Source organism: Cyprinodon tularosa, unplaced genomic scaffold, assembly GCF_016077235.1.
Source record: "Cyprinodon tularosa strain WSP-4 unplaced genomic scaffold, ASM1607723v1 ctg431, whole genome shotgun sequence".
In the NCBI taxonomy this organism is placed as follows: Eukaryota; Metazoa; Chordata; class Actinopteri; order Cyprinodontiformes; family Cyprinodontidae; genus Cyprinodon; species Cyprinodon tularosa.
In genome coordinates, this window is record NW_024039154.1 from 815041 (window position 1) to 839375 (window position 24335).

General features: G+C 35.6%; 1 protein-coding gene across 4 annotated transcripts; it reads left to right on the plus strand.

Annotated features, from left to right (window-relative positions):
• The first annotated feature begins 9762 nt into the window (after positions 1 to 9762).
• scn3b (sodium channel, voltage-gated, type III, beta) lies at positions 9763 to 23861 on the plus strand. 4 transcript variants are annotated; one of them, XR_005282030.1, is made up of 7 exons: positions 9765 to 10534; positions 12837 to 13003; positions 13109 to 13337; positions 19548 to 19686; positions 20930 to 21002; positions 21907 to 21958; positions 22691 to 23861. XR_005282030.1 is itself a non-coding variant. In XM_038299633.1 (6 exons), the coding sequence occupies exons 1-6, from the start codon at positions 10480 to 10482 to the stop codon at positions 22745 to 22747; spliced, it is 699 nt and encodes a 232-aa protein (XP_038155561.1). In that variant the 5' UTR covers positions 9763 to 10479; the 3' UTR covers positions 22748 to 23861. The 4 variants fall into 4 exon arrangements, 3 of the variants coding, with proteins under 3 accessions (XP_038155561.1, XP_038155562.1, XP_038155563.1); XM_038299633.1 differs by lacking the exon at positions 20930 to 21002 and having other exon boundaries at positions 9763 to 10534; XM_038299634.1 differs by lacking the exon at positions 21907 to 21958.
• The last annotated feature ends 474 nt before the right edge of the window (positions 23862 to 24335 follow it).

Genomic DNA, 24335 nt, shown 5'->3' on the forward strand with positions numbered 1-24335 from the left:
TGATAAAAAGTTTCTCAAAAGCACATGAATATAGATTTCTTTTTTTTTTCCATCTTCAATGTCAGTATATTGATTTGATTAAATATACCCATATTAAACACAACATATTTAATGTTACTATATTAAATATATTGGTGTTATTTCTTAAATATATATTCAGGATTTATTAAATGTTAAAATAGATAGTAGAAATGTCAAATTATAAAATCATAATGGAGGTGGCCACAGGAGTTGCCAGCGACTGGATAAGCGTGTTCATGGATATACCTGTTATCCCTATGTAAAGGTGTATTCAGGCTTAAATCAGAGGTTACTGATGTGAAGGACATGTTTTGAGCCTTGCCAAATTAGGTCGAGTGAGCAGAATGGTTTCAGGGGAGGTAAATACACAAATAGAGCAAAGCAAAAAAATGTTTTATGCAAATGTGCTTTTCTGTCAATATGCATTAAGTTACTAAGTTACTACAATGGATGGATGTGTAAAGAATCAGACTGAGGATCCAATATATAATCAAACATAATCTTTTTCGCTTAACTATTTTATTAATATTAATAAAGCGAGAACCCAAACAGCAGTAGGTACAGGAACCTCTGAGGATAAGAGATCAGGTTAGTGGCTGGGTTGGAACTCAGTGAGAATAGAGGATTCATAAATAAAGCAACTAACCCTCTCAGAATCTCTGTGGGAATGAAGATACTAATCTTTGGTTTCGCAACAGTGCCCAGAGTAATGCTTGGTTCAGTGGTGATGTCTCTGCTGCCTTGATGAGGAGCCTGCTACTCACAAGAACAGATTGGGGCGAACACATTGGGGCAGTACTCATTGTTGTGGGACGGAAACTGGGTCAGAGCCAAGAAGATTAAACCAGAACAAGGTAATCAATGTTATGGTCAGAATCAGTAGTCACAGGGCAAAAACCAGGTCGGAAAGAACGGAAGGAACGGTGGACATCTACAAGCAGTGAGGCTTTAAAAATAACCTGGCAACAAAAACTAATTTAAGGTCTGGTTTATAGGCATGGGAGCAGGTTTTAAGCATTACCCCCTTATAAGAAGGAGCTGATTTACACAGGTGGGGAGAATGTTTAATAATGATGCTAGGAGCAGAGTTGAATGTTAACAAAGCAGTTACTTTGCCAAAGTGATGATAGAAAGAGCGGATATGAATCTTTTTAAGTCAATAACTCACAAGAGGTTGATCTGTTACCCTGACTTGCAAAGGCAGCCCCTAATAATGGGTTCTGGACTTATAGCATTACCTTTGGAAGCGATCATCCAGCTCCTGGGGCAGGTGGTGATAATGGCATAACTGGAAGATGATCTGGTGAATCCAGGGTTACCAGCCAAGGCTGTTGTTCTGTTTTCATTCTTGTAAGCTGCTCATTTCACAGTTGTAAGCTATAAGCAAGGTAATTTCTTTTCATACAAACTAGAGTGTACAAAATGACATTAAAGTTTGTCTATGTCTAAGTCTATGCTTTCAATATTACATTACAGCGCCATGTCTCGCTCCATGAAATTAAGATCCACCAAGATCAGTAGAAAAGAAAACAGGAACCTGCAAGCTGATACTTTCTTCCTGTTTGATGATGTGGTAAAGCGAGCAGGCAGATCACAGGACCAGCGCTGTTTGCAAAGATTATGCCATACAGTGAGGGAAATTGTCAACCGACCAACAAACCATGCTGAAAACCCAGAAGGATCAGTGGGAATCCACCTTAAAGGTTAATTCCCATTAATTAACTAAATATTTTAATTATGAAGGTATGCTCAAACAAACTTCTTTGTGGGTCAATATTTCAACTCCCTATCGCTGACAGCGTGGTGAAATTCAAACAAGCTTACCTCACTGCATCATCAAATAGGAGGAGCATCTATCCACTTACCCGTGTTACACCATATTCTGTGCCCTATGGCTCAATATTTATTATTGGATATATAAGGTATGGTGTAGCACCAGTTCCTTGTGTCAACTCATCATTACAGAGAGTGACAACACTGTAAGTGATATGGAAATTTATACCAAATGTCGGATCGACTCAGTATCAGGAGTACGTGTCCCACTACAGGGGTAAGGTTCAACCTGCTCCAATCAGCAGTTTTTATTGGAAAACACTCTGCTGCATCCGCTACCGTACTGAAGCCCATGTCACAAAAGTCTCCAGTTCCTATTTGGTTAACCAGACAAAAATGAACAGAAAAGTTAGCTGTTTTTCTGTAACTTGACTCTCTCCACACATTAATTTACCCTGTTTCGTTGCTCCTGAACACTTAGGAATAACATCAAAATTACTTGTTCCAGCCATTGCATTCACATTCAGTGTGAAAATACTTTTAGACTATGAAAGTTTACATCACCATTAAATTTAAAACAATTATTCAATCCCTGACATCTGCATTGGTCTGGAAAAAAACAGCTCAATAAAACATAAGCAAGTACACTTATGATTGGCAACAACACATTTGCCCACAGCATTCTTTGCAAGAAAGATTAAAGCTATGCTCAAGACTTTTACCTAAACTACACACTTTGAATGATCTATTCAAATCATCTCTTTTGAACAATTAAAATGTATTTTAAAATACCTTTTTTATATATCAGCATGATCATGTTAGCCATGTTTAGTGCTGGCATTGATAGTAGCCTGTTTAGAAAGAAACAAATTAACTCTCATTGATCTGTTAAAATGATGTACCTCATAAAGAAATGGACAAATCCATTAGTACTATTAGATTCTCTGTTGTGTAAGTAATTTCTACCCTTTTACAAGCAATAAACATCATCAAACAATTGTCGGTCTGGAGAGAAAGGCAGTTATTACTAACCTAATGACCTACAAGAGCTTTTGTTTTTGAGAAATGATCCAATATCCAAATACACCATGATACCGCTAAGTGCTAAAGGAGTACACAGAGGGACTTTTGTTTTGAGAAGCAACTACATAATGCTTTGTGCATTAATTCTTTATTAATTTTTTAGAGATTTGCGGCAGAATTTTAGGATTTTAATGACTAGTTATATGGTTTAATTTCTGCAGGCTTACCACCGAATGGACTAGCAGTGAAGGATATAAAGTAGTAAGTCATAAACATTGAAAAGAACCAAAAAGACTCATCATTATTTCTTCTATACCTTGCATGAATCAATTTTTCTGTGCTCCAGCTTTTCCAAATGTCGAATAGATACACAGTGCAAAACTATCTGTACCAAATGGCATTTTGATAGCTATACAGCACAGAATTCTGCCTACTCCAGACAAGTTAGTCATAATTATGGAGAACATAGGTTTATAATGGTGTCAGAAGTGTGCACATTAGCCTTTTAATGCATACTGAATATAATGTTTACTTGCTGTTGGGACACGTGAAATCTTCCCTCTCTGTTACAACAAAGCTACTACTATTCTATTTCATTTCATGAAAACTTTCTATTTCAGAAATTCCAAAACTATACCTTATGTGATAAGTATTACAAATTTTTATTTATTTCACAAAAGAGTGAGTCTGAGAGAACCTGCCTATATATGCTGGTTGTTAGCAATAGAATCTGGTTTCATACTTTGCCTTTAATTAAATAGTAATTTGTTGAAGTTCTGATATTTATTTAGTCTCAACAATACCTAAGAAGCTTCTTCTTTCAAAGGATTTGCAATGAATTTTTTTCACCTCTTTATATGAATTTAGCTGTACTACATCCTTCTCTTTTCTAATCTGGTAACCTGGGACCCTCTCCAAAGAAGAGGAAGAGGAGGAGACATTATGTGTTTTGTTCAGATTTGAAGCACTTGCTGTCATTATTATTGCTAATTGCTCTTTATATTTCTGACAATGCTGATCATTGTTTGTCTCTTGTTTGGACACTGAGTTACAAAAATACTAAAGTAGTAGGTATGTAAATTGGGATTTTCTAGATTTGATCCTTTAACAAACAAATAAACTCCAGACTCCTACCTTACCATTTTTATATATATGTTATGAGCACAGTGCAGCTATGTCTTAAAAATGTTAGCCACCCTTTACTTCAGAAATTTTTTAATTTAGCCGCATTAAAGGGGTTTTGTGCATGAATGGCTTCTATAAGGTCCTGTCAAAATCTTGACTTGTCCATTTAACAAAGTTTAAGATTTTTTCATGACTATTAATATGTCCTTTTCCTGAAATAATTTTTCAGTTTAATGCCAGACTTAATTGAATGAATGTCTTTAAAAGAATCCTAATCTGGTCTGAGACACACAAGCTCAAAATGGAATGGGAGGAAGAAGAACTTTATTATTCTCAACCCTATTTTCAACAGATCCATACATACATACCTAGAATTTCTCAACATCACTTAGTTTCTATAAATGGTATATATGACACAATTTTATTAAGGCTAAGGTGTTGCCCAAGGCATCACTTTTTACCAGATGTGCAATTTCAGATTGCTCTTTATTTTTCTGATATATGTTGCTACGCTCATGCATGATTTTTAGTGAGTAGCCACTCTCCAAAAGCAGGTCCTGGTCTCTGCATTGAAATGCAATATTCAGGTAAGTCCACAGACAGAAAGTCTTGATCTTCAAGCAGCAGACCACAACTGTAGGGACAAGGTGGACTACACACACAACCACACACCCACCCCTGTTATGACATACTGTGCACACACACACTCACACCCACAAACACCCACCTACATAAACTTTTGAATATTATAAATGCCTTTTTACTGACTCAATTAATTTCTACAGCCTTACCATAACCCTAAACCTAACCTTTATAGGTTCATAGCTAACCCTAACCCCAACCTAAACTCAATTCGTACCTTAGTCCAAAAATATGACCCCCGACCCAAAAACACAGATTCCCCACATTGGGTTCAGGCATCAGATCCCATGAGGAGCAGTAGATCTCCACGGCGGGCTGTTTTTCCTCAAATGGGTACCAGAATGTATTGAAAACAAGAGCACAAATATGTTGTTCCATTTATTTCCCATTCACTTCTATGGCCTAACCCAGACCATTACCCTAAGCCTAACCATTGCCAACTCATACGTAACCCTAAACTGAACTCAAATCACAGCTTATTCCTTAACCTTACCCCCAACACAAGAAGAGAACCTTTCCTCATGGGAACCTGTGGTTGGTGCCCACAAGTACCCATAAGTCCCCATAATCTTGCTTATTCTTGGGAAATCTTCCCCACACAGTAACAAAATAACGGCCACACGCTCAGACACAAAAGCACACAATCATTTACTTAGTATTTTAATCTATAAAGGTTTCACCATTAACTTCATGACCGTATTTGACTTCTATTCCAGAAATAATATATTGAATATTATTAATAGTATTAGTAGTGACTCTTATGGCAACAACAATAACATCAACATGAATGTCACCCGGTGCCTCATTATTACAGTTATATTTCATCAGTCTACTGTATCAAGCAAGCCTCACTTTGTTTTTGGTTTTTTTGTTTTGTTTTTTTACCATTTCTAATATATTATATTTTTAACAAATATATAATCAATTGTATACAAATCTTTATACATAAACTATTATATCTTATTTCCTTAATTGAGATACCCTTATTCGATGTGGCTGAGTTAACACAGTTTAACTGGAGCAAGTGAGGCCTGTGATGCTATAGGTGTTTTTTCTCTGGGTTCTTTGGAGATCTCCTTGCTGAGTTGTTATTGCACTCTTGGAGTAATATTGAGTGGCTGGCCACTCCTGGGAAGATTCACTGCTGTTCTATGTTGTCTTTATTTATCAATAATTACTCTCACTGTGGTTTTCTGGAAAAGGTTTTATAACCCTTTCCACAGCATGCATGCCAGTCTTAGCTTCATAACTGCTGCTTTCTTCTGCTCTACTGCTTTATCTGACACACAAGATTCTGGGTCTTATAATAGAAAGTCAGTATTCCTACAGGGGGGATGTGAGCCAAATCAGAAGGTCAGATGGAACAAGTCTTCACTTAATATCAGTGTTAGCTTTCAGCTCCATGCCAAGTCCCCCTGGTTGAATCTGGCACTGCCCTGCAGCTATGAGTGGGTGCTTCTGTGTTAGTATGTGAGGTGTTGTTCTGTGAATGACCTGATATTATGTGCTTTATCAGTTAGATTAGCTTATTTTAACGCTGATGTGGCATGCACTTCTGTTTTACAATAGCACATGGAGACAGAGAACTGCTTGAGGAGTCTGATGTCTGTGTGTGTAAATATGTGGGATGATTTGCAGTTGCACCAAATTATGTTTGCTCTAGTTGTTTAGATCACAACACATGGGTTATTTGAAGAAGTATAGTTTTGTGTTACATTTGTGTGGGTATGTTTTAATTTATATTATACATTGTACTTTTGATTGGTTACTAACAAAATGATGATAACTGTTAACTGGAGTAAAAATAAAAGGTAAGCTTAGCTCTACACCACCTCACCAGTTTTCAAACATTAATGTTACCTCTTTTTCACTGTTGGTACTGATTTTTTTTTTTTTTTTTTTGGCCCTACTCATTTCTGGTTGTACTTAATGCCTGAGAAGGGCTGAAAGAAAAACAGGACTTGTACTGAGAAGAAACAAAAAAACAGAAATGGAAATGAAAACTAGTGAGGTGAAGTAGAGCCAGGCCAAGTAGGGCAGGTGAAAAGCAGATAAAAGTCCTCTTTACATTTACCTGAAAACCTAACCACAGACACACTGAAAGATTGAAGATTGAACTAAATAAAGGAAAATCTTGAAGAAAAAATATTAGAAAAAAAACTATTAAGACATCAGACAAATGAAGTTTATTAAAGGAATTATTGTGGCATGTCAACAGATGTAGTGCACACAATGAGAGATAATAATGCCAAATGATGATTAAAGTCCTATTTTTCAATCTATAACTTTAAAAGGTGTTTAGATCCCAATTTCTCAATTGTTTTGATCTACGACTGTTGTCTGTAATCATCTAATGATCTTGAAATCCTTCCAAATCCCTTTTTTAATCCACCACTTATAACCCAAACACAAAACAATCTGCTAATTTATGAACCAATATGTGCCTCTGACAACTTTAATCAGTCGCTTGTTTTGTGCACTGTGACAGTTTACTGTGAAATTAAATGCATTTTTAAAACCTTTTTCTTAGGGAAAATTATCATATTTTTCGTTACACGTTTCCACCTTATGTAGATCTACCTGAGAAAACATGTAGTCGCCGTTTTCTGTTGGAGTTATTTGGGTTTGGTTATTTCAGCTAATAGGTCTGGATGCAGATAAAGGACGAAAATAGTTCTGAAGCTTCCTGTATGCTTATAATGAGTTTGCAGCTTGTCACTAAGCAGGCGCCTAGTCACCATGGCACTGCATTACTGTTGCTATGGTTTCCTTATCTGCAGGATGTGGTTCAACCAGACCTGCCATATTTAGTCTGCTTCTCAGCAAGCAAGTCTGCTGCTGATGTGCTTTTAGCTCCTCTTGTTTTTTTTGTTTATTTTTTTGTTTTTCTGTGAAAGCTCTGAAACCATTTTTGTGTAAGTCTGGACTGTTTTACAACTGCACATCAATTACAAATGTAGTCATCAGTTTCATGTCTGTAGATATATAATTAATTTGTAAACCAACATTTTTAGTTTTAATTTTTACAAATAGAGAACATAAAATCAAAGAATTATGGTAAATCTCAGCAACTCTCTATTCTTGCTCTGTAGAAGTAATCCTCTTATTGTTCCAGATACAAGAGCTGCAGGATTAAATACACTGAGATTATTGTTTTGCTTTCAGGCTTTATCACAGTTGGGTTTTAAACTATCATTCCTTTTTGTCGTTTTATTCACAGACTTCACAGATTAGAACATGAAATTGACTTTCTTGGTGAAAACAATATTTTAGATCAAATCAAAAGTTTAATTTTGATTCAATTTACATCATTTAATAGTACATTTAATAGTAAAATACAGCTTTAGTAGCCTGAATTAGCACATATAGATTTGAGCAAGGATTAAATATCTTGAGGAAAATGTCTTCACTGAACGGTCAGCTAATGAAGCTCCACGAATGTCCATATGTTTTTCCAACCTTTATCAACCAAAAAGTGCAAATTTAACACAGTATATTTTTTTAGTATAGGAAATGTGTGATTTTATTCAATTATGGCTCATATTGTGTAAAAGACACATAAGGTCTCCTCTATTAAAAATTAATTAGGTTCAAAATCAGGCCAGTGGAATTTCAATGAATTCAGGTGACTTGTTGTCCAGTGTTTCAATAAAAAAGTTAAAGTTCAGCTCAATTTGGTTCATTTAGTGCTGTTTATTGGTTTATTCAAGTTTAACCGAATCAATTAAGTTTGGATAAATGCTATTTTGGTAATTCCATTAGTTAGCCTAAATGGAATAAACATGAAGTGCATTAATTCAGTTTAGTGTTCTTTAGTGTCATTTTCAGTATTATTCAGTTTGTTTATATAACACCACATTACAACGTGTCATCACAGGGCACTTTACAGAGACAGTTCAAGCAGATCATACACTCAGATTGGTTGAAAGTTATAAGGAAAAGCAGCTGATTGTAATGAGTCATTGATTGCAGGAGTCTGGCAACAGTGTACATTTGCTTATACTGCATTGTATTGTTGACTCTACTTCAAATTCCTTGCACAGCTTTAACAGAAAGAAACCTCCAATAGAACAAGGCTCAGTGTAAGCTGCACTGAGCTGAAGCACTAGAAAAATTATATGGTTCTTCTTTTTGCTGGTGGAATGTAAGTGTACTTCAGGACAAGGTTAGGAATTAAGGAGTTGGCTGCCCCTAGGGACAAAAGTTGTCTTTGTTAACTGAGTCCAACAGCCAGGTCCTGTGTCCCAGGGGAAGTCACTCAAACACTGGGAAAGGGCTGTGTGAGGGCTCTTGTAGAATACAGAGGATTCGTTCAGTAGTTTTCTGATTGCAAAGAACTCCAGCAGATTTCATATTGCAGTATATATTGCAAAGAGGTGTCTATCTTTGTTCTACCTATATTTAAACAAACTTTGAGTTTTAGATTTTTAAATTATTAGATTTATAATATTTTATTTTTAAATTATTAACACAGCAAAACGCAGAGGGGAATAGAATACAGCAAGATGAATAGGAACGTTCCAAATAAAATTGAGCTCTCAACTGAGAGAACACAAACCATACATGTCATTGGTATTTTTTTGTTATTATTTAACTATATAAATAACAATAAAATAAAAGTGTTATAAGAAATAATGTTAGGGGGTGAATCAAAATTTCACCTTAAAGTTCAACACTTTACCAGATGATCTGGCCATTAGACTAATGATACACTTACTCTAAGAAAAACATCTTGTCTTGTAACAATATGACAAAATATAAAGGAAAACAAAGGGTGTGAATACTTTTTAAGGGGCTGCATGTACTTCATTTTATTTTGATTACCAAGGCTTGACTGCCTGCAACACTTTGTGTCCGTGCTTTAACTGTGAAACTGGGGAAGCTGAATAAAAGCAGCGCCCAGCTGAACAAATGAAATGTCAAGAGTGGGCTCTCCTTCAGCAGCTTCTAAACACATTATGTAACCCACGTTAAAGAGACTTGAACCCCCCTCTCTTTTGTACATCTCTTTTTTTTTTAACTACACACGATTCCAATTGATTTCTGCATGTGTAATATGTTCAGGGGCTCTAGTGATTTGATTTGAGACAAAAAAAAAAAAAAAGATAAGTTAATGGAGGGGTAGGCTCCTTGAGGTGCAGGCAGGACCATACTGGCCATAACATGATCATGCACGTTCTGATGTGGGAGGGAGAGACTTCACGCATGCGTATCGGACGCTCTCCTTCTGACACTAATTGAAAAACAAAGAATGAGAAGCGGCGAGGAAATAATCAGTTTCTTTCTCCTAAACAAGAAATTTATTTGAAATATTTATCAATCTTTTCTTGCGTAACATGAAATAGGCGTTGCAATATAGATCTAATCAAGACTTCCAATTTCGGGGCTGTACGTGAGTAAACCGGCTATACTGTTAGAATCCACAGGTATTGATCTTGTCTAGTATACTTTACAAGAAAATAACAGTAAATATGTCTGTTTGTGGGTAAATCTGGGCTGAGGCACTTGAGCCGTGGGCGAGGAAACTGTTGCATCACTCGAGTACATTACGGACTTGCTCGCCCCAATCAAAGTGAGATTATGAATTTTCCTGCCTTTGTTTAGATGAGATCTTGACGCCCTGAATTCTTAAAAAAAAAAAAAAAAAAAGTTCTAACCCAGCGTTTCTGATTAGATTTCCTTGTCGCTTCGGATCGTTTCTTTAAGCAGCTTCTTTGGGATTTTTTCTCTCGGAGGAGAAGAAAGTTTCCTTCGCTCTTTAGTGATCAAGAAAAAAGGTGCTGTTCGTGGTCCTGAACTCAGATTTCTCACTCAGGACTTTGGTTTGGAGACTATTAGGAATTAGTAGAGCTACTTCAGAAGTTGTTCCCTCAGCAGCTCCTCGTAGGGCTGAATATGGTAACTCTGCGCAGAGTTCATCCGCACACATTGCTTCTTTTACTGTTTGTTGGTAAGTATCCATTTAACGATGGCATTTACAATGCCATGTTTAGATAAAGAGCATTGCATGCAATTTTTCTAGCTACTGAACATTCATGGTTATGAACAACGATTCATCTGATGGCAGCAGTTCATTTCACATAGACAGGCTAACTGCCAAAATAAATCAATGTTAAGTTGTGTATTTTCTCTTATCTCCATCCTGTCTCTCTCTCTCTGTCATCATATGTAGCTTCACTCCACCCACGCGTTTGTGTAAAGAGCCACTGAAAAGACAAAATCAATGTTGTCACTTTTTGCCCAGTGGTGCTCTAGTTATATAATGGGAGTTGGTCTAACACTCATATATGTAATGTCCTGTGCTACAGCATTCATTTCCCTGAGCTTTTTTACATTTTCCGAAGTTAAAAACCTTATCAGTGTTTATTTTGTTATTATTTATTTATTTTTTCTTTCAAAATGTATTTATTTACCTATTTATTTAGCTTTTTATGGGGTAAAATAGTCAGCTGTAAATCTATTAATCTACTTTAACAGCTATGACCAGTTTCCCTTGTTCCAGCTAAAGAAAACCTCCCCACTGCTAGATCCTGCTAATGCCATCTTTCACTGTGAAAATAATGTGTACAGTGCAACATTAGTTTTATGCCTGTCACGATAGTTTATGTATAAGGACTGTAAGAGTATGTTTACTATCTAAACATAATTAAATGGGTGTAAGGGTGGGAATGTGTGAATGTGACTCGATGAGTGTAAATTTTTCTTTTTTTGACTCGTCAGGTTGTGTGTCTCCCCCCCCCCTACCTACAGGAACATCCTAGGCCCCAAGTATTAGCAGGATTTGTCTCCTCCCCCTTCTGGGCCCCTTTGGGCTTTGGCCCCTCAGTGATCATACTCTGAGTCCTCTCGTCTGCCCTTCTCTGGTGGGTGTGGCCATCCCTATGTCTGCCCATCTTGTGTCCCAATTATTTGGGAGGCATTTGGAAATGTGGAGCTCTTGTCGCCTCTTTATTGTTCCTTGGCCCAATAGGGTGAGTCTTGGGCTGCCCACACCTGCTATTAAGCATATTTTCCTTTAGAGAAAGCTTTGGTAATCCTGTATACACAAGCATGATCATGCATAGATACCATGGGAGTTTGGTTACAGGTGTTCACTGATACACTCATACTAAATACTAAATGGCAGCAACAGATATATACCACCATTGAAAATATTGTATAATCACCATAGGTTTTGCCTTCCATTCCTGGATTTCTAAGGAATACCTGCTGCTCTGGAAGTTTTTTTTAATGTTTACTTAGGTTGTCTGTGTTCTTCCTTTTGCTGTTGTTATGTTCTTTTTTTTTTGACCCTCCAATCTTGTAAGAAATGGATAGAAGATGAAAAACGTCAGTTATAATGTATAGTATAATAATAATATAGTATAATATTATGAATCTATTATATATTTGTGTAGTCTAATTAATCCTACTTCTTAAGAGCAACTCTTAAGGAGCTGAAAAGCCATGTAAGCCTTTGGAGTTGGATGTTACAGACTCCAAGTCTGTTCAGTTGTTACAATTCTGTTTTTTTTTCCATTTTCTCAGTCACTGTACATATTAATTTACCCATAATGCAATTATACCCCAGTTATACAACCTCCAAATTGCATCCACAGTTTCTAGAATTGTCTTTATGTAGCCCTCCCACTCCAATCAAATTTAACTTAACAGAGGCCAAAAGTTTGTTTCTACTGATCTATTGTTCCTCAGCCCTCTCCACTGGTTACAGAGCTGTATAATTGAATTTCTGTTAGTTTTAAAGTATTTAAAGCATTTTATAATAATAGAAAACATGACATAAAGAAACAAAAATTCTTGCTTTTCTTCTTTAATTTGATGAATGTGTATGTTGTTATAGTTTGTTTAGGTCTACATAGCAGCACTTATTTATAGCCTATAGCCTTAATTTATTGAATTAATTGATCTCACAGTTGAGAAATGTACTTGAGATATATATATATATATATATATATATATATATATATATATATATATATATATATATATATATATATATATATATATATATATATATATATATGCAGATTTTATTTTGTTTTTTAGGAAAACCCCCAGGATCACCCCATGACTTAATAATTTTAATAGTTTATATCAAGGCAGTCAACAAACAAATAGAGAAAATGCTGTATATTTTTGTTTCAGAATTTTGTAATTTTGTAAATCTTACAATGAAATTTGCCTTAGGGATAAAAATGTAAGTTGTCCACAGTGCTAAACATGTGTAATATTGCTTCTTTTTTGCTTCTTAGTCCACCTGAGCAAGCCAGTATGTGTTGACGTGCCATCGGATACAGAAGCAGTGCTGGGAAACTCCATGAAGCTGACATGCATCTCCTGCCTGAAGAGGGAAGAGGTTAAAGTAGACACACATGTTATTTGGTACTTCACGCCAACAGAAACCCAAAACAAGACAAAAGTAGGTTTCAAGACATATCGTCTATAAAATATACAACCTCTTTTTTGCGGATTTATTTTTTGCATGCTAACAATGTAATTTTCTTGATTTTTTCTTTTCACTTAGATTTTCAAAGTTGAGAACGATGTCAAGGAACCTATTGATGGGCATTTTGATGGCCGTCTTACCTGGAACGGTAGCAAAGACCTGCAAGATTTGTCCCTTTGGATTTTAAATGTCTCAGAGAGGGACCACGGTTTCTATGAGTGCGAAGTTTTTAGAACATTTGATTTTGGAGCCTTCAAGCCTACAGCTAGAAGGAATATAAACTTCACTCTGACTGTGAAAGAAAAAGGTATGTTTATGTCCTTGGTTTTTTATTGTAAATAAAAACCAGAAACTTAAATTACTGTACAAAAAGATTAAGTTAAATTTCCTTCTACTGTGTAAATCTAAACTTTTATTGTTGTAGATCTAATAAGATTAGCAATTCTGTTTTTTAAATGCCAGAATAAGGGAGCAGATGTTTTCCTGGTTTCTTTGGGAAACTACATGTACATTTTTTTTTACGTTATAAGCTTCATTTCAACAACTTAGATATATACCAAAAATGCACCATGTAGCACCATGATGAAATCAGAAGAAGGGTACAAAGAGAATTGTGAACATGCACAAGTATTTCACACTTTGAAACAATAAGATGCAAGTATAAGATCTTTGTAAATTTCACAATAGTCTGTGTCTCAGAGGTTAAACTGAATTAGTTGGAGCTGTGTATCAACCTAGTGACAAAAGTAAGACATTGAAAAGAGGCTAGCAGTAACTGATTATTATAAGTATGTGTTTAGTTGATTATCTACAGTAAAATAAAAATCCTCTCTCAACTTTGACTGAAAGGCCACACAAAGAAAGATAAACTATTTCAACCTGGAGAGCTTGACACACACAGATTAGTTGCAGTAAGAAAATATTCAATTTATTTATACAGTTCACTCCATCATATTATATAAATATTTCTATCTAAGGGAAACAAGCTGATTGCAAAGACTCATTGACTCTCTGTAATCCCTCTCACTGAGCATGCATGTAGCGACAGTGGAGAGCAAACCTCCATTTAACAGGAAGAAACCTCCACCAGAACCGAGCTCAGTGTGAGTGGCCCTCTGCCGAGGCTGACTGGGGTTCAAAGAGACAGAAGCAGATGAAGAAACAAGAACTCAGGCCCCGGCAGAAGACTTCGAAGCTTTGAATCAGCATTTTATTTGATGAGTAACCTAGAAAAGGATTATAGTAATCTTCCCCCAGGAGCCGGACACTGGTGGTGCAATAAGCCAGAGGAGGAGTGAGACTGAGAAAGAAGGAGGAGATGGAGAGAGCAGCTGAACCAGGAGCTTAATGAAGGGGAGCTTGCAAGATGTTTGGCTTTACAGAAGGTGTGGCCCCCAAGCTGATTGGCTGGTGCTGAACGAGGGGCATCGCAGGTGGTTCAGGTGAAGCTGATAAGTCTTAGAGGTTTATTATACACTTAAGCTTCATTACTCAGGAAGTATAATTTCAAAAGCTAGATTTAGGTCAGCAAATTGGGTAAAATTTTATTTGAAGCGGTGTGCATAAGAATGACATTACAAAGCCATACACATAGCATAACACCTGTCATGAACATCAAGGACTTAACAACAACAGTTTTAAGCATTTATAAAATGTCATTCGGTTAATCATGACATCTTTAATGTAAAATTCACTTTGTTTGAAATATCTTTGCAATTACAACTTGACCTTAACACAGCCAAATATGTCTTTGTTATGACCACTCCACATACAAAAAATATTTATCTAATTATTCTGGCATTTAGTAATTTTGCTAATCCTTGCTAAGCTAAAAGTCTTGATTTTATTCTACAGTATGGAAAAAAAGTTAAACGGTTATGTTTCTTTTTTTTATACAGTCTGTGTTAACAGCTGTGTTTTAACCTAAATGGTATCTCAGAGTTTATAATATGTGTTACAACTATGATTTTCTGTATGCTTGTATTACAATATGATTTGATCTAGCTGCTGTTTACTAAAATTATTTTAGTGAAATTTAATCAAGGCTGTACTGTTTAGGTGCAGTACAAAAGCGTGTTGACATCTGTTCACAGAGTCCTTTCACGTGCTCTTTCTCCTCTTCATCTGGTTCTAAAGTGTTTATCTGCCATCATGACTTGCTTTTCAATTATAAACTCAGCTTGTTCTTTTTGCTAAGTGATGCATTACTGTGAAAGCAGTCTGCCACTAGCAATTCCTCAGTATCCATAACAAATGTGTTTGGTTTTGTCTGCCTTTATTTTCTATTAAAGCATACTTCTGTTGTCAGGGAACAGCTTATTTCAAACCAGCAGATACTGTTTAAAACTGGGTAATGTATTGTGCTTCTCGAAAGTCTGGCCGGCTGAGTGTTTTTTTCCCCACAAAAATCAAATATACACATCAAAATGTATATTTGAACGTAATTATTTCCATTTTTCAATTTTTTTTTTTAAGCTTGCATATGGTAGAATTTTGATTAAGAAATATATATAGAAGAAGCATATAGAAGTACACATTGTTGTTTTTCACCTATGTATGCTGATGTGCACGCACATTGAAATTTTACTCATATTTCACACCCATGGTATCAAATTTCAGAAAGCTTTTTCAGTAATGTTCATTAACCATCTACAATATTAATGTAATGCAATGGCGGCCAAGTGGAAAAGCTTGTGATCAAAGCATCTGTGCGCTCCCATCCAAGGGATTATGTTACAAAAACAGCCTATTTGGAAGGGGTGGGAAAAATCAATCTAAAAATATGTTGGTTTTCTTCTCTTGAGGTTTTCTGGAATTTGGTACAAACCCACAGTGGGTAAAAAAAGAAAACATCACATGACGAATAGCTTTACTATATTATTTTTTCTTTATTTATTATTATATATCTATTTTTTTTTTTTACAATTGCCAAATGCTTGCATGTGTTTTCAAGGAGATATAGCTTATCATAATATTTATTTTTTTATAATGCATTTCATATACACACAATGTATTTTTACGAGGATTTAAAATACAGTGATTTTTTACTAGGATTATGTGTGACAGACAAACAAAATGAGTGACAAATATTAAGTAAAAGAAAATTAATATATTATGCTGTTTATATACAATTTTTTTTACAAATTAAAATTTTAGGTGGGACATGCATTTTTGTCATTCTGTTACAGTAACTTAACTTGACATACTGCCTGTACAACAAATATGTATACTTCTACATTGTAGAAGATTATTGACTGACATGTTCTCCCTCTAGCTGTGGATAGGCAGCACCTTAATAATAGGAAGTATGGGGTCATCATGTGCGTATAAGTGTTAAATCGGTTAATATAAACAATATATAAACAAACTACAGAATTTTAAAACAACAGAACTACATTTTTATTTGCATTAAAACATATATCATGTCCCCTCTTGTTTAAAATCAAACACTCTGCTGAGTTTGTCAGTCACACTTAATCACCTAAAATACATTGAAATCAGTGGTCATAAATTTTTAATTTATGAAACAGTTGAAGGAGTTTGAATACCTTTGCAGTGCACTTCTGTCTACATTTTTTGTGCTCGCTAGCAATCCTGATGATTTTTTAATGTATAAACAAACAAGATTGTAGGCATGAGTAATACCTTCTCTTCTATAAATTTTAAAACAGTGAATGATCACAGTACACAGAAACTGTTCTTTACTGCATGTTCAGCTGGGAATGATAACTGTTTTCAAACAGTATTTACATCTAAGAATAAAAAAGAAACCTGATGCAGGAATCACTGTAAGTTTGCACCTCCATCCTATATAATATACAAAGACACTTTGTGTAGCTTTTTCATATTTCATTAAGCAGGTTTTTTCTTCACCTGCAAATAACTTTGATAGCTCTCTGCAAGGTACCTTTTTTAACCTCTTTAGGTTATGATATATGGTATATATTAAAAATTATACATATGTTTATCATATTATGTACTGTATGTAACCTTTTAAAGGTATTGTTTCAGGTTAATCTAAAACTGAAGTTATATTGACATGGAAAGCATGAATTCACATAAGATTAGCTGCAGCAGTGTTTGACCAAACCTTGCAGCGATGAATGTGATGCTTCAAGAGGTAACTGAAATATCTTTGTCATCGGCAGGAAAAAAGTTAAACTTCAAAAGGAGACACTCCTGTAGCTGAATAAATATGGGAATTGTATGCATACTCTACCCAGGGAAGATATCTTCATTCCTTTCAGCAAGGTATAAGCTTCAGGAAAAGAAGGCATAGGGATGTAGTTTTCCATGATTGTCCAAACATTGATAGAATGTTTAAGAAGCATCTACCTCCAGAACAAACTGTGTGGAGATGGAATTTGATTGTTTTCCTTGTGGTGCCCTGTGGAGATTGCTTCAGGACTACAGGGTTGGGGGCCTATTACTTGGCGCCATTTGGTCACTGTACAAGCAAAGCTTGGGTTTCCTCCACATTGTGGGCATTATGCGAACATGTTCCCAGTGCATGTTGGACTCCAGCAGGACTGTCCTCTGACACCGGTCCTGTTCATAATCTTAATGGACAAGATTTCTTGGTGCAACCAAGTGTCTGAGGGGTCTGGTTAGAAACCTGTGGAATTTGTTCTTGTTTTTTGTGGATGCCATGCTTCTGCTGGTTCCCTTATGCTAAGAACTACTGAATACACGGACAGAGGCAGATTGCAGCACAGTGCGAAGCAGTCAGGATAAAGATTGACTCCTCCAGGTCCCATGCCAAGGTTCCCAACCGGAAAAAGGGTGGCTTGCATGCTTCATGGAGAGTTTCAGCTACAAGTAGAGGAGTTTAAGCATATTTAGGTCCTACTGACGAGGGGGTAGAATTGAGTTGATAAATAGCAAGATCTGTGAAGTTGCCACTAAAATGCAGATGCTGCTCTGGTGTCCTGTGGTGAAGAAAGAGTTGAGCCAAAAAGCAAAGCTCACAATGTAGCGATAGGTTTATGTTTCTGCACTCATCTATGGTCTTGAAATCTAGAACATGACTGAAAGTATTTGATAAAGGGTTCAAGTGGCTGAAGTGAACTTTAACTGCAGGATGGCCAGGTATTCCCTTAAAGATAGGGTTAGGAGTTTGGTTATTCAGGAGAGGCTCTGAAAAAGTATTCAGCTGAGGTGGCTTTGACATCATTTTTGGATGCCCTCTGGACATCTCCCTCAGGCGGTGTTCCAGGCCTGTCCAACTGGGGGGAAGACCCACAGGATGGCCCAGGACCCACTAAAGGGTCTATGTCTCTTGGCTTGCCTGGGTACACCTCAAGCTTCCCCCAGCAGAGCTGGAAGTGGTGTCTGGAGAGAGGGAAATCTGGTAGTGTCTGCTGAGACTGCTGCCTCCTAGATAAGAGGAAGTCAAGATGATAACGAGTGTGTTGGAACTAATAAAAAAAAACTGTAACATGGTGTTTATATTTGCATTGAGAAATCTGTCTATAGAGTGTAATTTTGAAACTTTGGGTGATTTGTGGTCAAATAAATTCTCACAAATATATATATATATATATATATATATATATATATATATATATATATATATATATATATATATATATATATATATATATATATATATGTTAGGGGTGGAACGGTTCACAAAATCCACGGTTCGGTTCAGTTCACGGTTTCGTGGTCACGGTTTTCGGTTCGGTTCGGTATATGTTGATTGTTAGCCTGACATGTTGGTCATGTTGCTGTTAGCATAAACAAAATGTGTTGCACAATGCTTGCGCACAACTTTCTTTCCGCCGTCATCGTAGGTCACTCTAAATGCAAAGTGGTCCCATACAGCAGACCTATAAACTGCTGCTGGTGCGTCTTCTAATTCCTGTTCTTTCCCACTCGCCATACCCACACAATTCTCCACAACAACAGATTTTTTTCTGCTACGCTGCTTCACTTCTTCTTCTTGTTTACTACTGGTGGTTGGCTTCGATCGCAGTACTGCCACCTTCTGCTCTGGAGTGTACACGCTTCGCCTATGAGAAAAAGGAGCTGCCCATGAACCGAACGCAACACACGTGAATCGAACCGAGATCGAACCGAGAATGGTTCGGATGGTTTTCATAAAAACCGTTCCATCCCTTATATATATATATATATATATATATATATATATATATATATATATATATATATATATATATATATATATATATATATATATATATATATATAAACACATATACATAAATAATAAAGAACTGAATTGAGGCACATTAATTTACAGTGATTGATTAAAAAATTTGATTAGTTAATCTTTTATAAAAGGATATATTGAATGTTTTATACAGTCATGTGAAGGTTAGCTGCTGATCCCTGTTCCGTCCCAACACAAATGACACTAGATTGTGTGTCAGGAGTCTCCATATACTCAGCATATCTAGCTGCAGAAGTCTTTATTTTGTTATTCTTTACAAATGCTTTGGAAAATTAATTCATCCTGAATAAAACGTGTCTTTCTACTGTTTATGCTCCAAAGCCTCTAATGACCCTGCTGCAATCTACTCTGAGATCATGATGTATGTCCTGCTGGTGTTCTTGACCTTATGGCTGCTGGTGGAAATGGTCTACTGCTATAAGAAAATCTCCAAGTCTGACGACCAAGCACAGGATGCACTGTGAGTCTTAAACAGATCCACACACTCAGATCAATGTGATATGAGAAAAACATACAGCGGTCAGCTGTGATATACAGCTCTAGATATGAATCACATTTGCTTTCATTTCTTGTTGTTATATAATGCTAATTTAAAATCCCACACGTCAGCTGCTGAGATTTAATGGGCTGTCAGAAAGAGAGACTAACAGACATGGGAATAATTGAAACTTGAGTACATTCCGTGCCCTGGTTTTTAACCCTCTTACATCTTTAATCGCTCCTTTCTTCTAACGCAGCCAGCCAGATACACCTGAATTATTCCAAGCTGTGCTGAGCGTTCGTTTTTTACAAGCTTTTTACAACCAAGCAGGAGTTTCAGCACCATTGCAAACTGGCTTTTTGTGTCACCTTGACTCAAAGCCACCTGTGCAGTCAGCTACAACTGGATTTACACTGATTGAGCCAACCCATGCACCGCTGAGTTTGTACAACAAACAAAAAACAAAAAAACAACAGTTTTCATTTACTAAAGTGAAGCAAATACAAAAATACACAACACAATGGTTGAAATAGAAAAAGGAACTTAAAGAGCATTTTTTTTGTGTGTATTTATTTATTTTTGCTAGGAAATATTTTAAAATATAGTAGCTTGTTTCCTCTGGAAATTATGAGGTCAGCAGTAATTTTAAAGATGTGAACTGATCATCACTGCATTAACTGACCCTGATATATATTTGAATTCTTAATAAGATTCTTTTACTTTAGCCAAAGCACATTAAGGTAATTAGATGATGTTAAACATTTGCAGAGACTTGTGGCCTGGCAATTTCTTTATCAAACGAGACCAAAGTCAACCATGAAAAAGTATCTAGCTTTTAGAAGGGGTTAAGTGGGTAGTCTATTTAGTTTAAACATATTAACTGTAATATGTGAGATAACCTTAATCTGATGACAGCTGTAGATGGGAAGAGACAACAAAAAGAGAGACATTGTTGAATCTTTTGTTGTAGATGGAGGCATTTTTTGTGCAGCATATTCAAGAGGCTGAGAGCTTGCTGATATATAATGAATGATTGTCAACTTTTGGATGTGTAATTCATTGTTAATGCAACATGCAGAAGACTTGTGCAAAAAAGTATTGTGCAATTAAAAAAGAAATGTATGTTAAAAAAGTTATACCAATCTTAAAAGAAACATTTTGTTATGTACCTTTAAGAAAAGAGAACTAAATCAATTTTAGACACTCCTCTTTTTTCCTGCAGGACAAACTACCTAGCCGTTCCTTCTGAGCAGAAAGACAATCCGGTTGCTCCCGCTACCAAATAAAATGACACGGTATTTTACATGTGATCATTTGTAACTATAATCATCATGACTGTACAGCCTTGTACAACAAAATTATGTGGTCTCAGCCATCTTTGTGTTTCATTCTTCATATTCCATTTTCAAAGAGCGTTCATATCTGTCCTCCTTGGACTCACCTAATCTTTTTAATCAATATTTAAAACTCCTTTTAGATTTTTCATATTAAAAAACATATTATTTTCTTATCATTTTCTTTTCAAAAAGTTAAGAAGACAAAACATGCATGTTTTTTTAATATTGAGCCCATGCCTACGATCTTTCTGGATAAACAATACATTACAGGATGTATGCTGTAAACATTGTAAAAACTGATATGTGACTTGTGTGATGTTTACATGATAAGTAGTGCTCCATACTTTTTGTTTATGCGAATTAGATGGTTTAAGATATAAAACCTTTGTTAAACCTTGGAGATACAGTTCCTCCAAATGGTAATCATACATCTTGAGCTTTATCGCTTTTTGTATCACAAACCTTAGTTCAGTTATAGGACTGATTTGACAGACCAAAGTAATTACCCTGGTTAAATTGTAAAGACCAATAAATATGCTTATTACCAAATATCTAACAAATAATTTGTTTCACTACTTACGTTAATTAATCATAAAAAGGCATTTATGGAATAAAGCCAGAAATACACTTTGCATGTATTTGTTTTGATTTTTTGTTGGTTTTCACATAAAATTTCTGATAAAGCATGTTAAACTTTATTGTTTTAACTTGCACCATTAAGTTTTAAGAGCTATGGACAGCTTTGTAAGGCACTGAATGTCCATTACAATTATATATAGAGTTTTTTTTATTTTTTATTTTAAAGTAGACTATTTTAAAGGCTTTTCAAAGTATTTATTTATTTTTCTTTATTTATATTTAGTTCAGTACCTGATCTTTATGAGATGGATGATTTTCTGCATAGCTCAGAGAAGGTCAGTGCTTCTTTTTATTTATTTGTTTATTTACTAACCATGAATTTCATTATCATGTAAAACAGCCTATGCTGATGTTGAAGCTCACATATCACTTAAAAGTCTTGAAAATATTGCAATGAGACCAGCTGCCTCAGTTTTAAATTATTTTGTAGAAAGTTCAAAGCACAAGGTTCAGTTAATTTAAAACCGTTCTTACTCCACATAGATCAGAATTTTGGAACTGACAACTAAAACAAGCAAGTCAGCATAGAGAAGAAGATTAGAATTGTTGCATATCTGAGAAATATGCATTTCTAAATATTAAGGAGCCGGACCAGAAAGACGCTTATAACTTAGTAATTACAGTTGCCAAGACTTGGTGAACTCCAAAGAGGCCCAAATAGACAGTGATGTAAAATTGAATAAACGCTGTCTAAGGAGGTTTGTTGATTGTTTGTTGCTTCTTTCAAATAAGTTATGCGATTCAAATGCATAGTTTGAAAAAAATATCAAAATTAAACAGTTTCACTCTCTTAAAATCTGACATTATCACCAACAGTATCATTACCAAAAAGCTAAAAACCTAACAAACAGCAGTTATCAGATACACCTAATACATTTCTTGTCCCATCTGGTCTTTGATGGGTATTCCATTTCTAGAAGTCATAACATAACTTCTATAAATACATAACTAATTTGTACATACTATTTCAGTTAAACTCAGATAATCATGTCCTTCACTCTCTTTAGGTATTGACCACTCAGGATAATGGCACAGACTGCCCAATCCATTCTGTGCCACCATGAGGACAAGTTTCTCTGACAGCCATGTGACTCCCCCCAGCTGACCTCCCCTGTATATCCACTGTGTCTTAAAACAAAAAGTGCTATATTTTCCTTTCTTTTCCTTTCCTCTACGAAGCTCTGGGCCTCTGACATCAAGTGCTTCTAATACAGTAGCTTAAAGAGCAAGAATGTCCCATTCCCTATTATCTGATGAATATAGCCATGTTGTACATTATACAGATCTGCTGATGTGTAGATGTTATACCTGTTTCCTAACAGCTAGTGTTTGTGACTTTTGTACCTCAACATAAAGTGCATAATCTAATGAGAGAATTGGCTGTTTGAAAAGCACCTATACTGACTCTTTAGTACTTTACTAGTTTTTTTTGTTTTGTTTGTTTTTTATGTTTATACCTTTTTATAGACCTTGTGATTTTTCAGGTCATGGTTTTGTTTGTAGTCACCAAAAGTATTTTTCTATTGATTGAACTGAAAAGCTTTTCTACCATTCGTGGGTGCGTTTTCTTTGCTAAATTTTTATTAGGCCTTAAGGCGTAATGGAAACATACATAAAAGATCTAGCTAGAAAAATCCTATTTCTTTTGGCTAAATTAATTAGATATTTCCTTTATTTGCAGATGTATACATTTTTAATCCATGTTCAGCTCTGATGTCAAAGTGCAGAACACTCAGTAAGTTTTACTGCACTTAGTGCTTGTAAATGTATTCTCGGAGCTTTGACTGTTGCTAAGCTTTAGTACTGAGAATCGATGTGTGCCTCGTTCGATGATACAGAACTGTAGATTTTTTTTTCTTACCTGATTCAGAAATGTCAAGTCATTCTTGGTCTGTTACAGATATAATAATTCATCTGTGGTAAGCAATTTTTCGCTCTTTATTAAATACACATTCCACTACATGATTTGTTGGTTTTCTATTATTTTTGAAAAATGTCCACAGATATATTGGTGCTACTGCCTAAAGGTCAATTAAAAAAATAATAGTATTGCATATGATAACGAAAATTATACTAAATATGATATTGGTCAAACAATCATTGGAAAGGCTGCTGACAGCTACCCATGGGCATGGGCTGTAATGATACTTTGTTTTTATTAAACTACTCCCAAACCAACGTCTGCTGTGAAGGTGTCACTCATGGACTGAGGATAATTGAGATTGGTATCAAAGTGCATTTTTTATTTCTTTAAGAAAAGCGGAGAGGCATAAAATCTAAGCTGCTTTTGGTCCAGTGTAATGTTTCCACAGTCATTAAGGGAATTGGGCTTGTAATGAAATTTGCTTATGTTGGTCCACTATGTTTATTAAGTTCAAAGTCATACCAAACAACTACAGTATTAGGAAATCTCAGGGAAGTTTGAAGATGGACCCAAAATGCAGAGGAAGCAGAGATGGGTTCTTGCAGATTTCTTTAGATGATGTGAGCAAAATTATATATCCAAAGTTAAACAAGGCAAGGAACCAGAGCAGAGTAACACAGGAGCTGAGTAACATAAATTACAGAGTAACTGCAGAGGAGGAGTATATATACTGGGGAGGAGAATACAGAACAATGCATGTAGTAATTACTTAACTGGGAGCAGGTGTG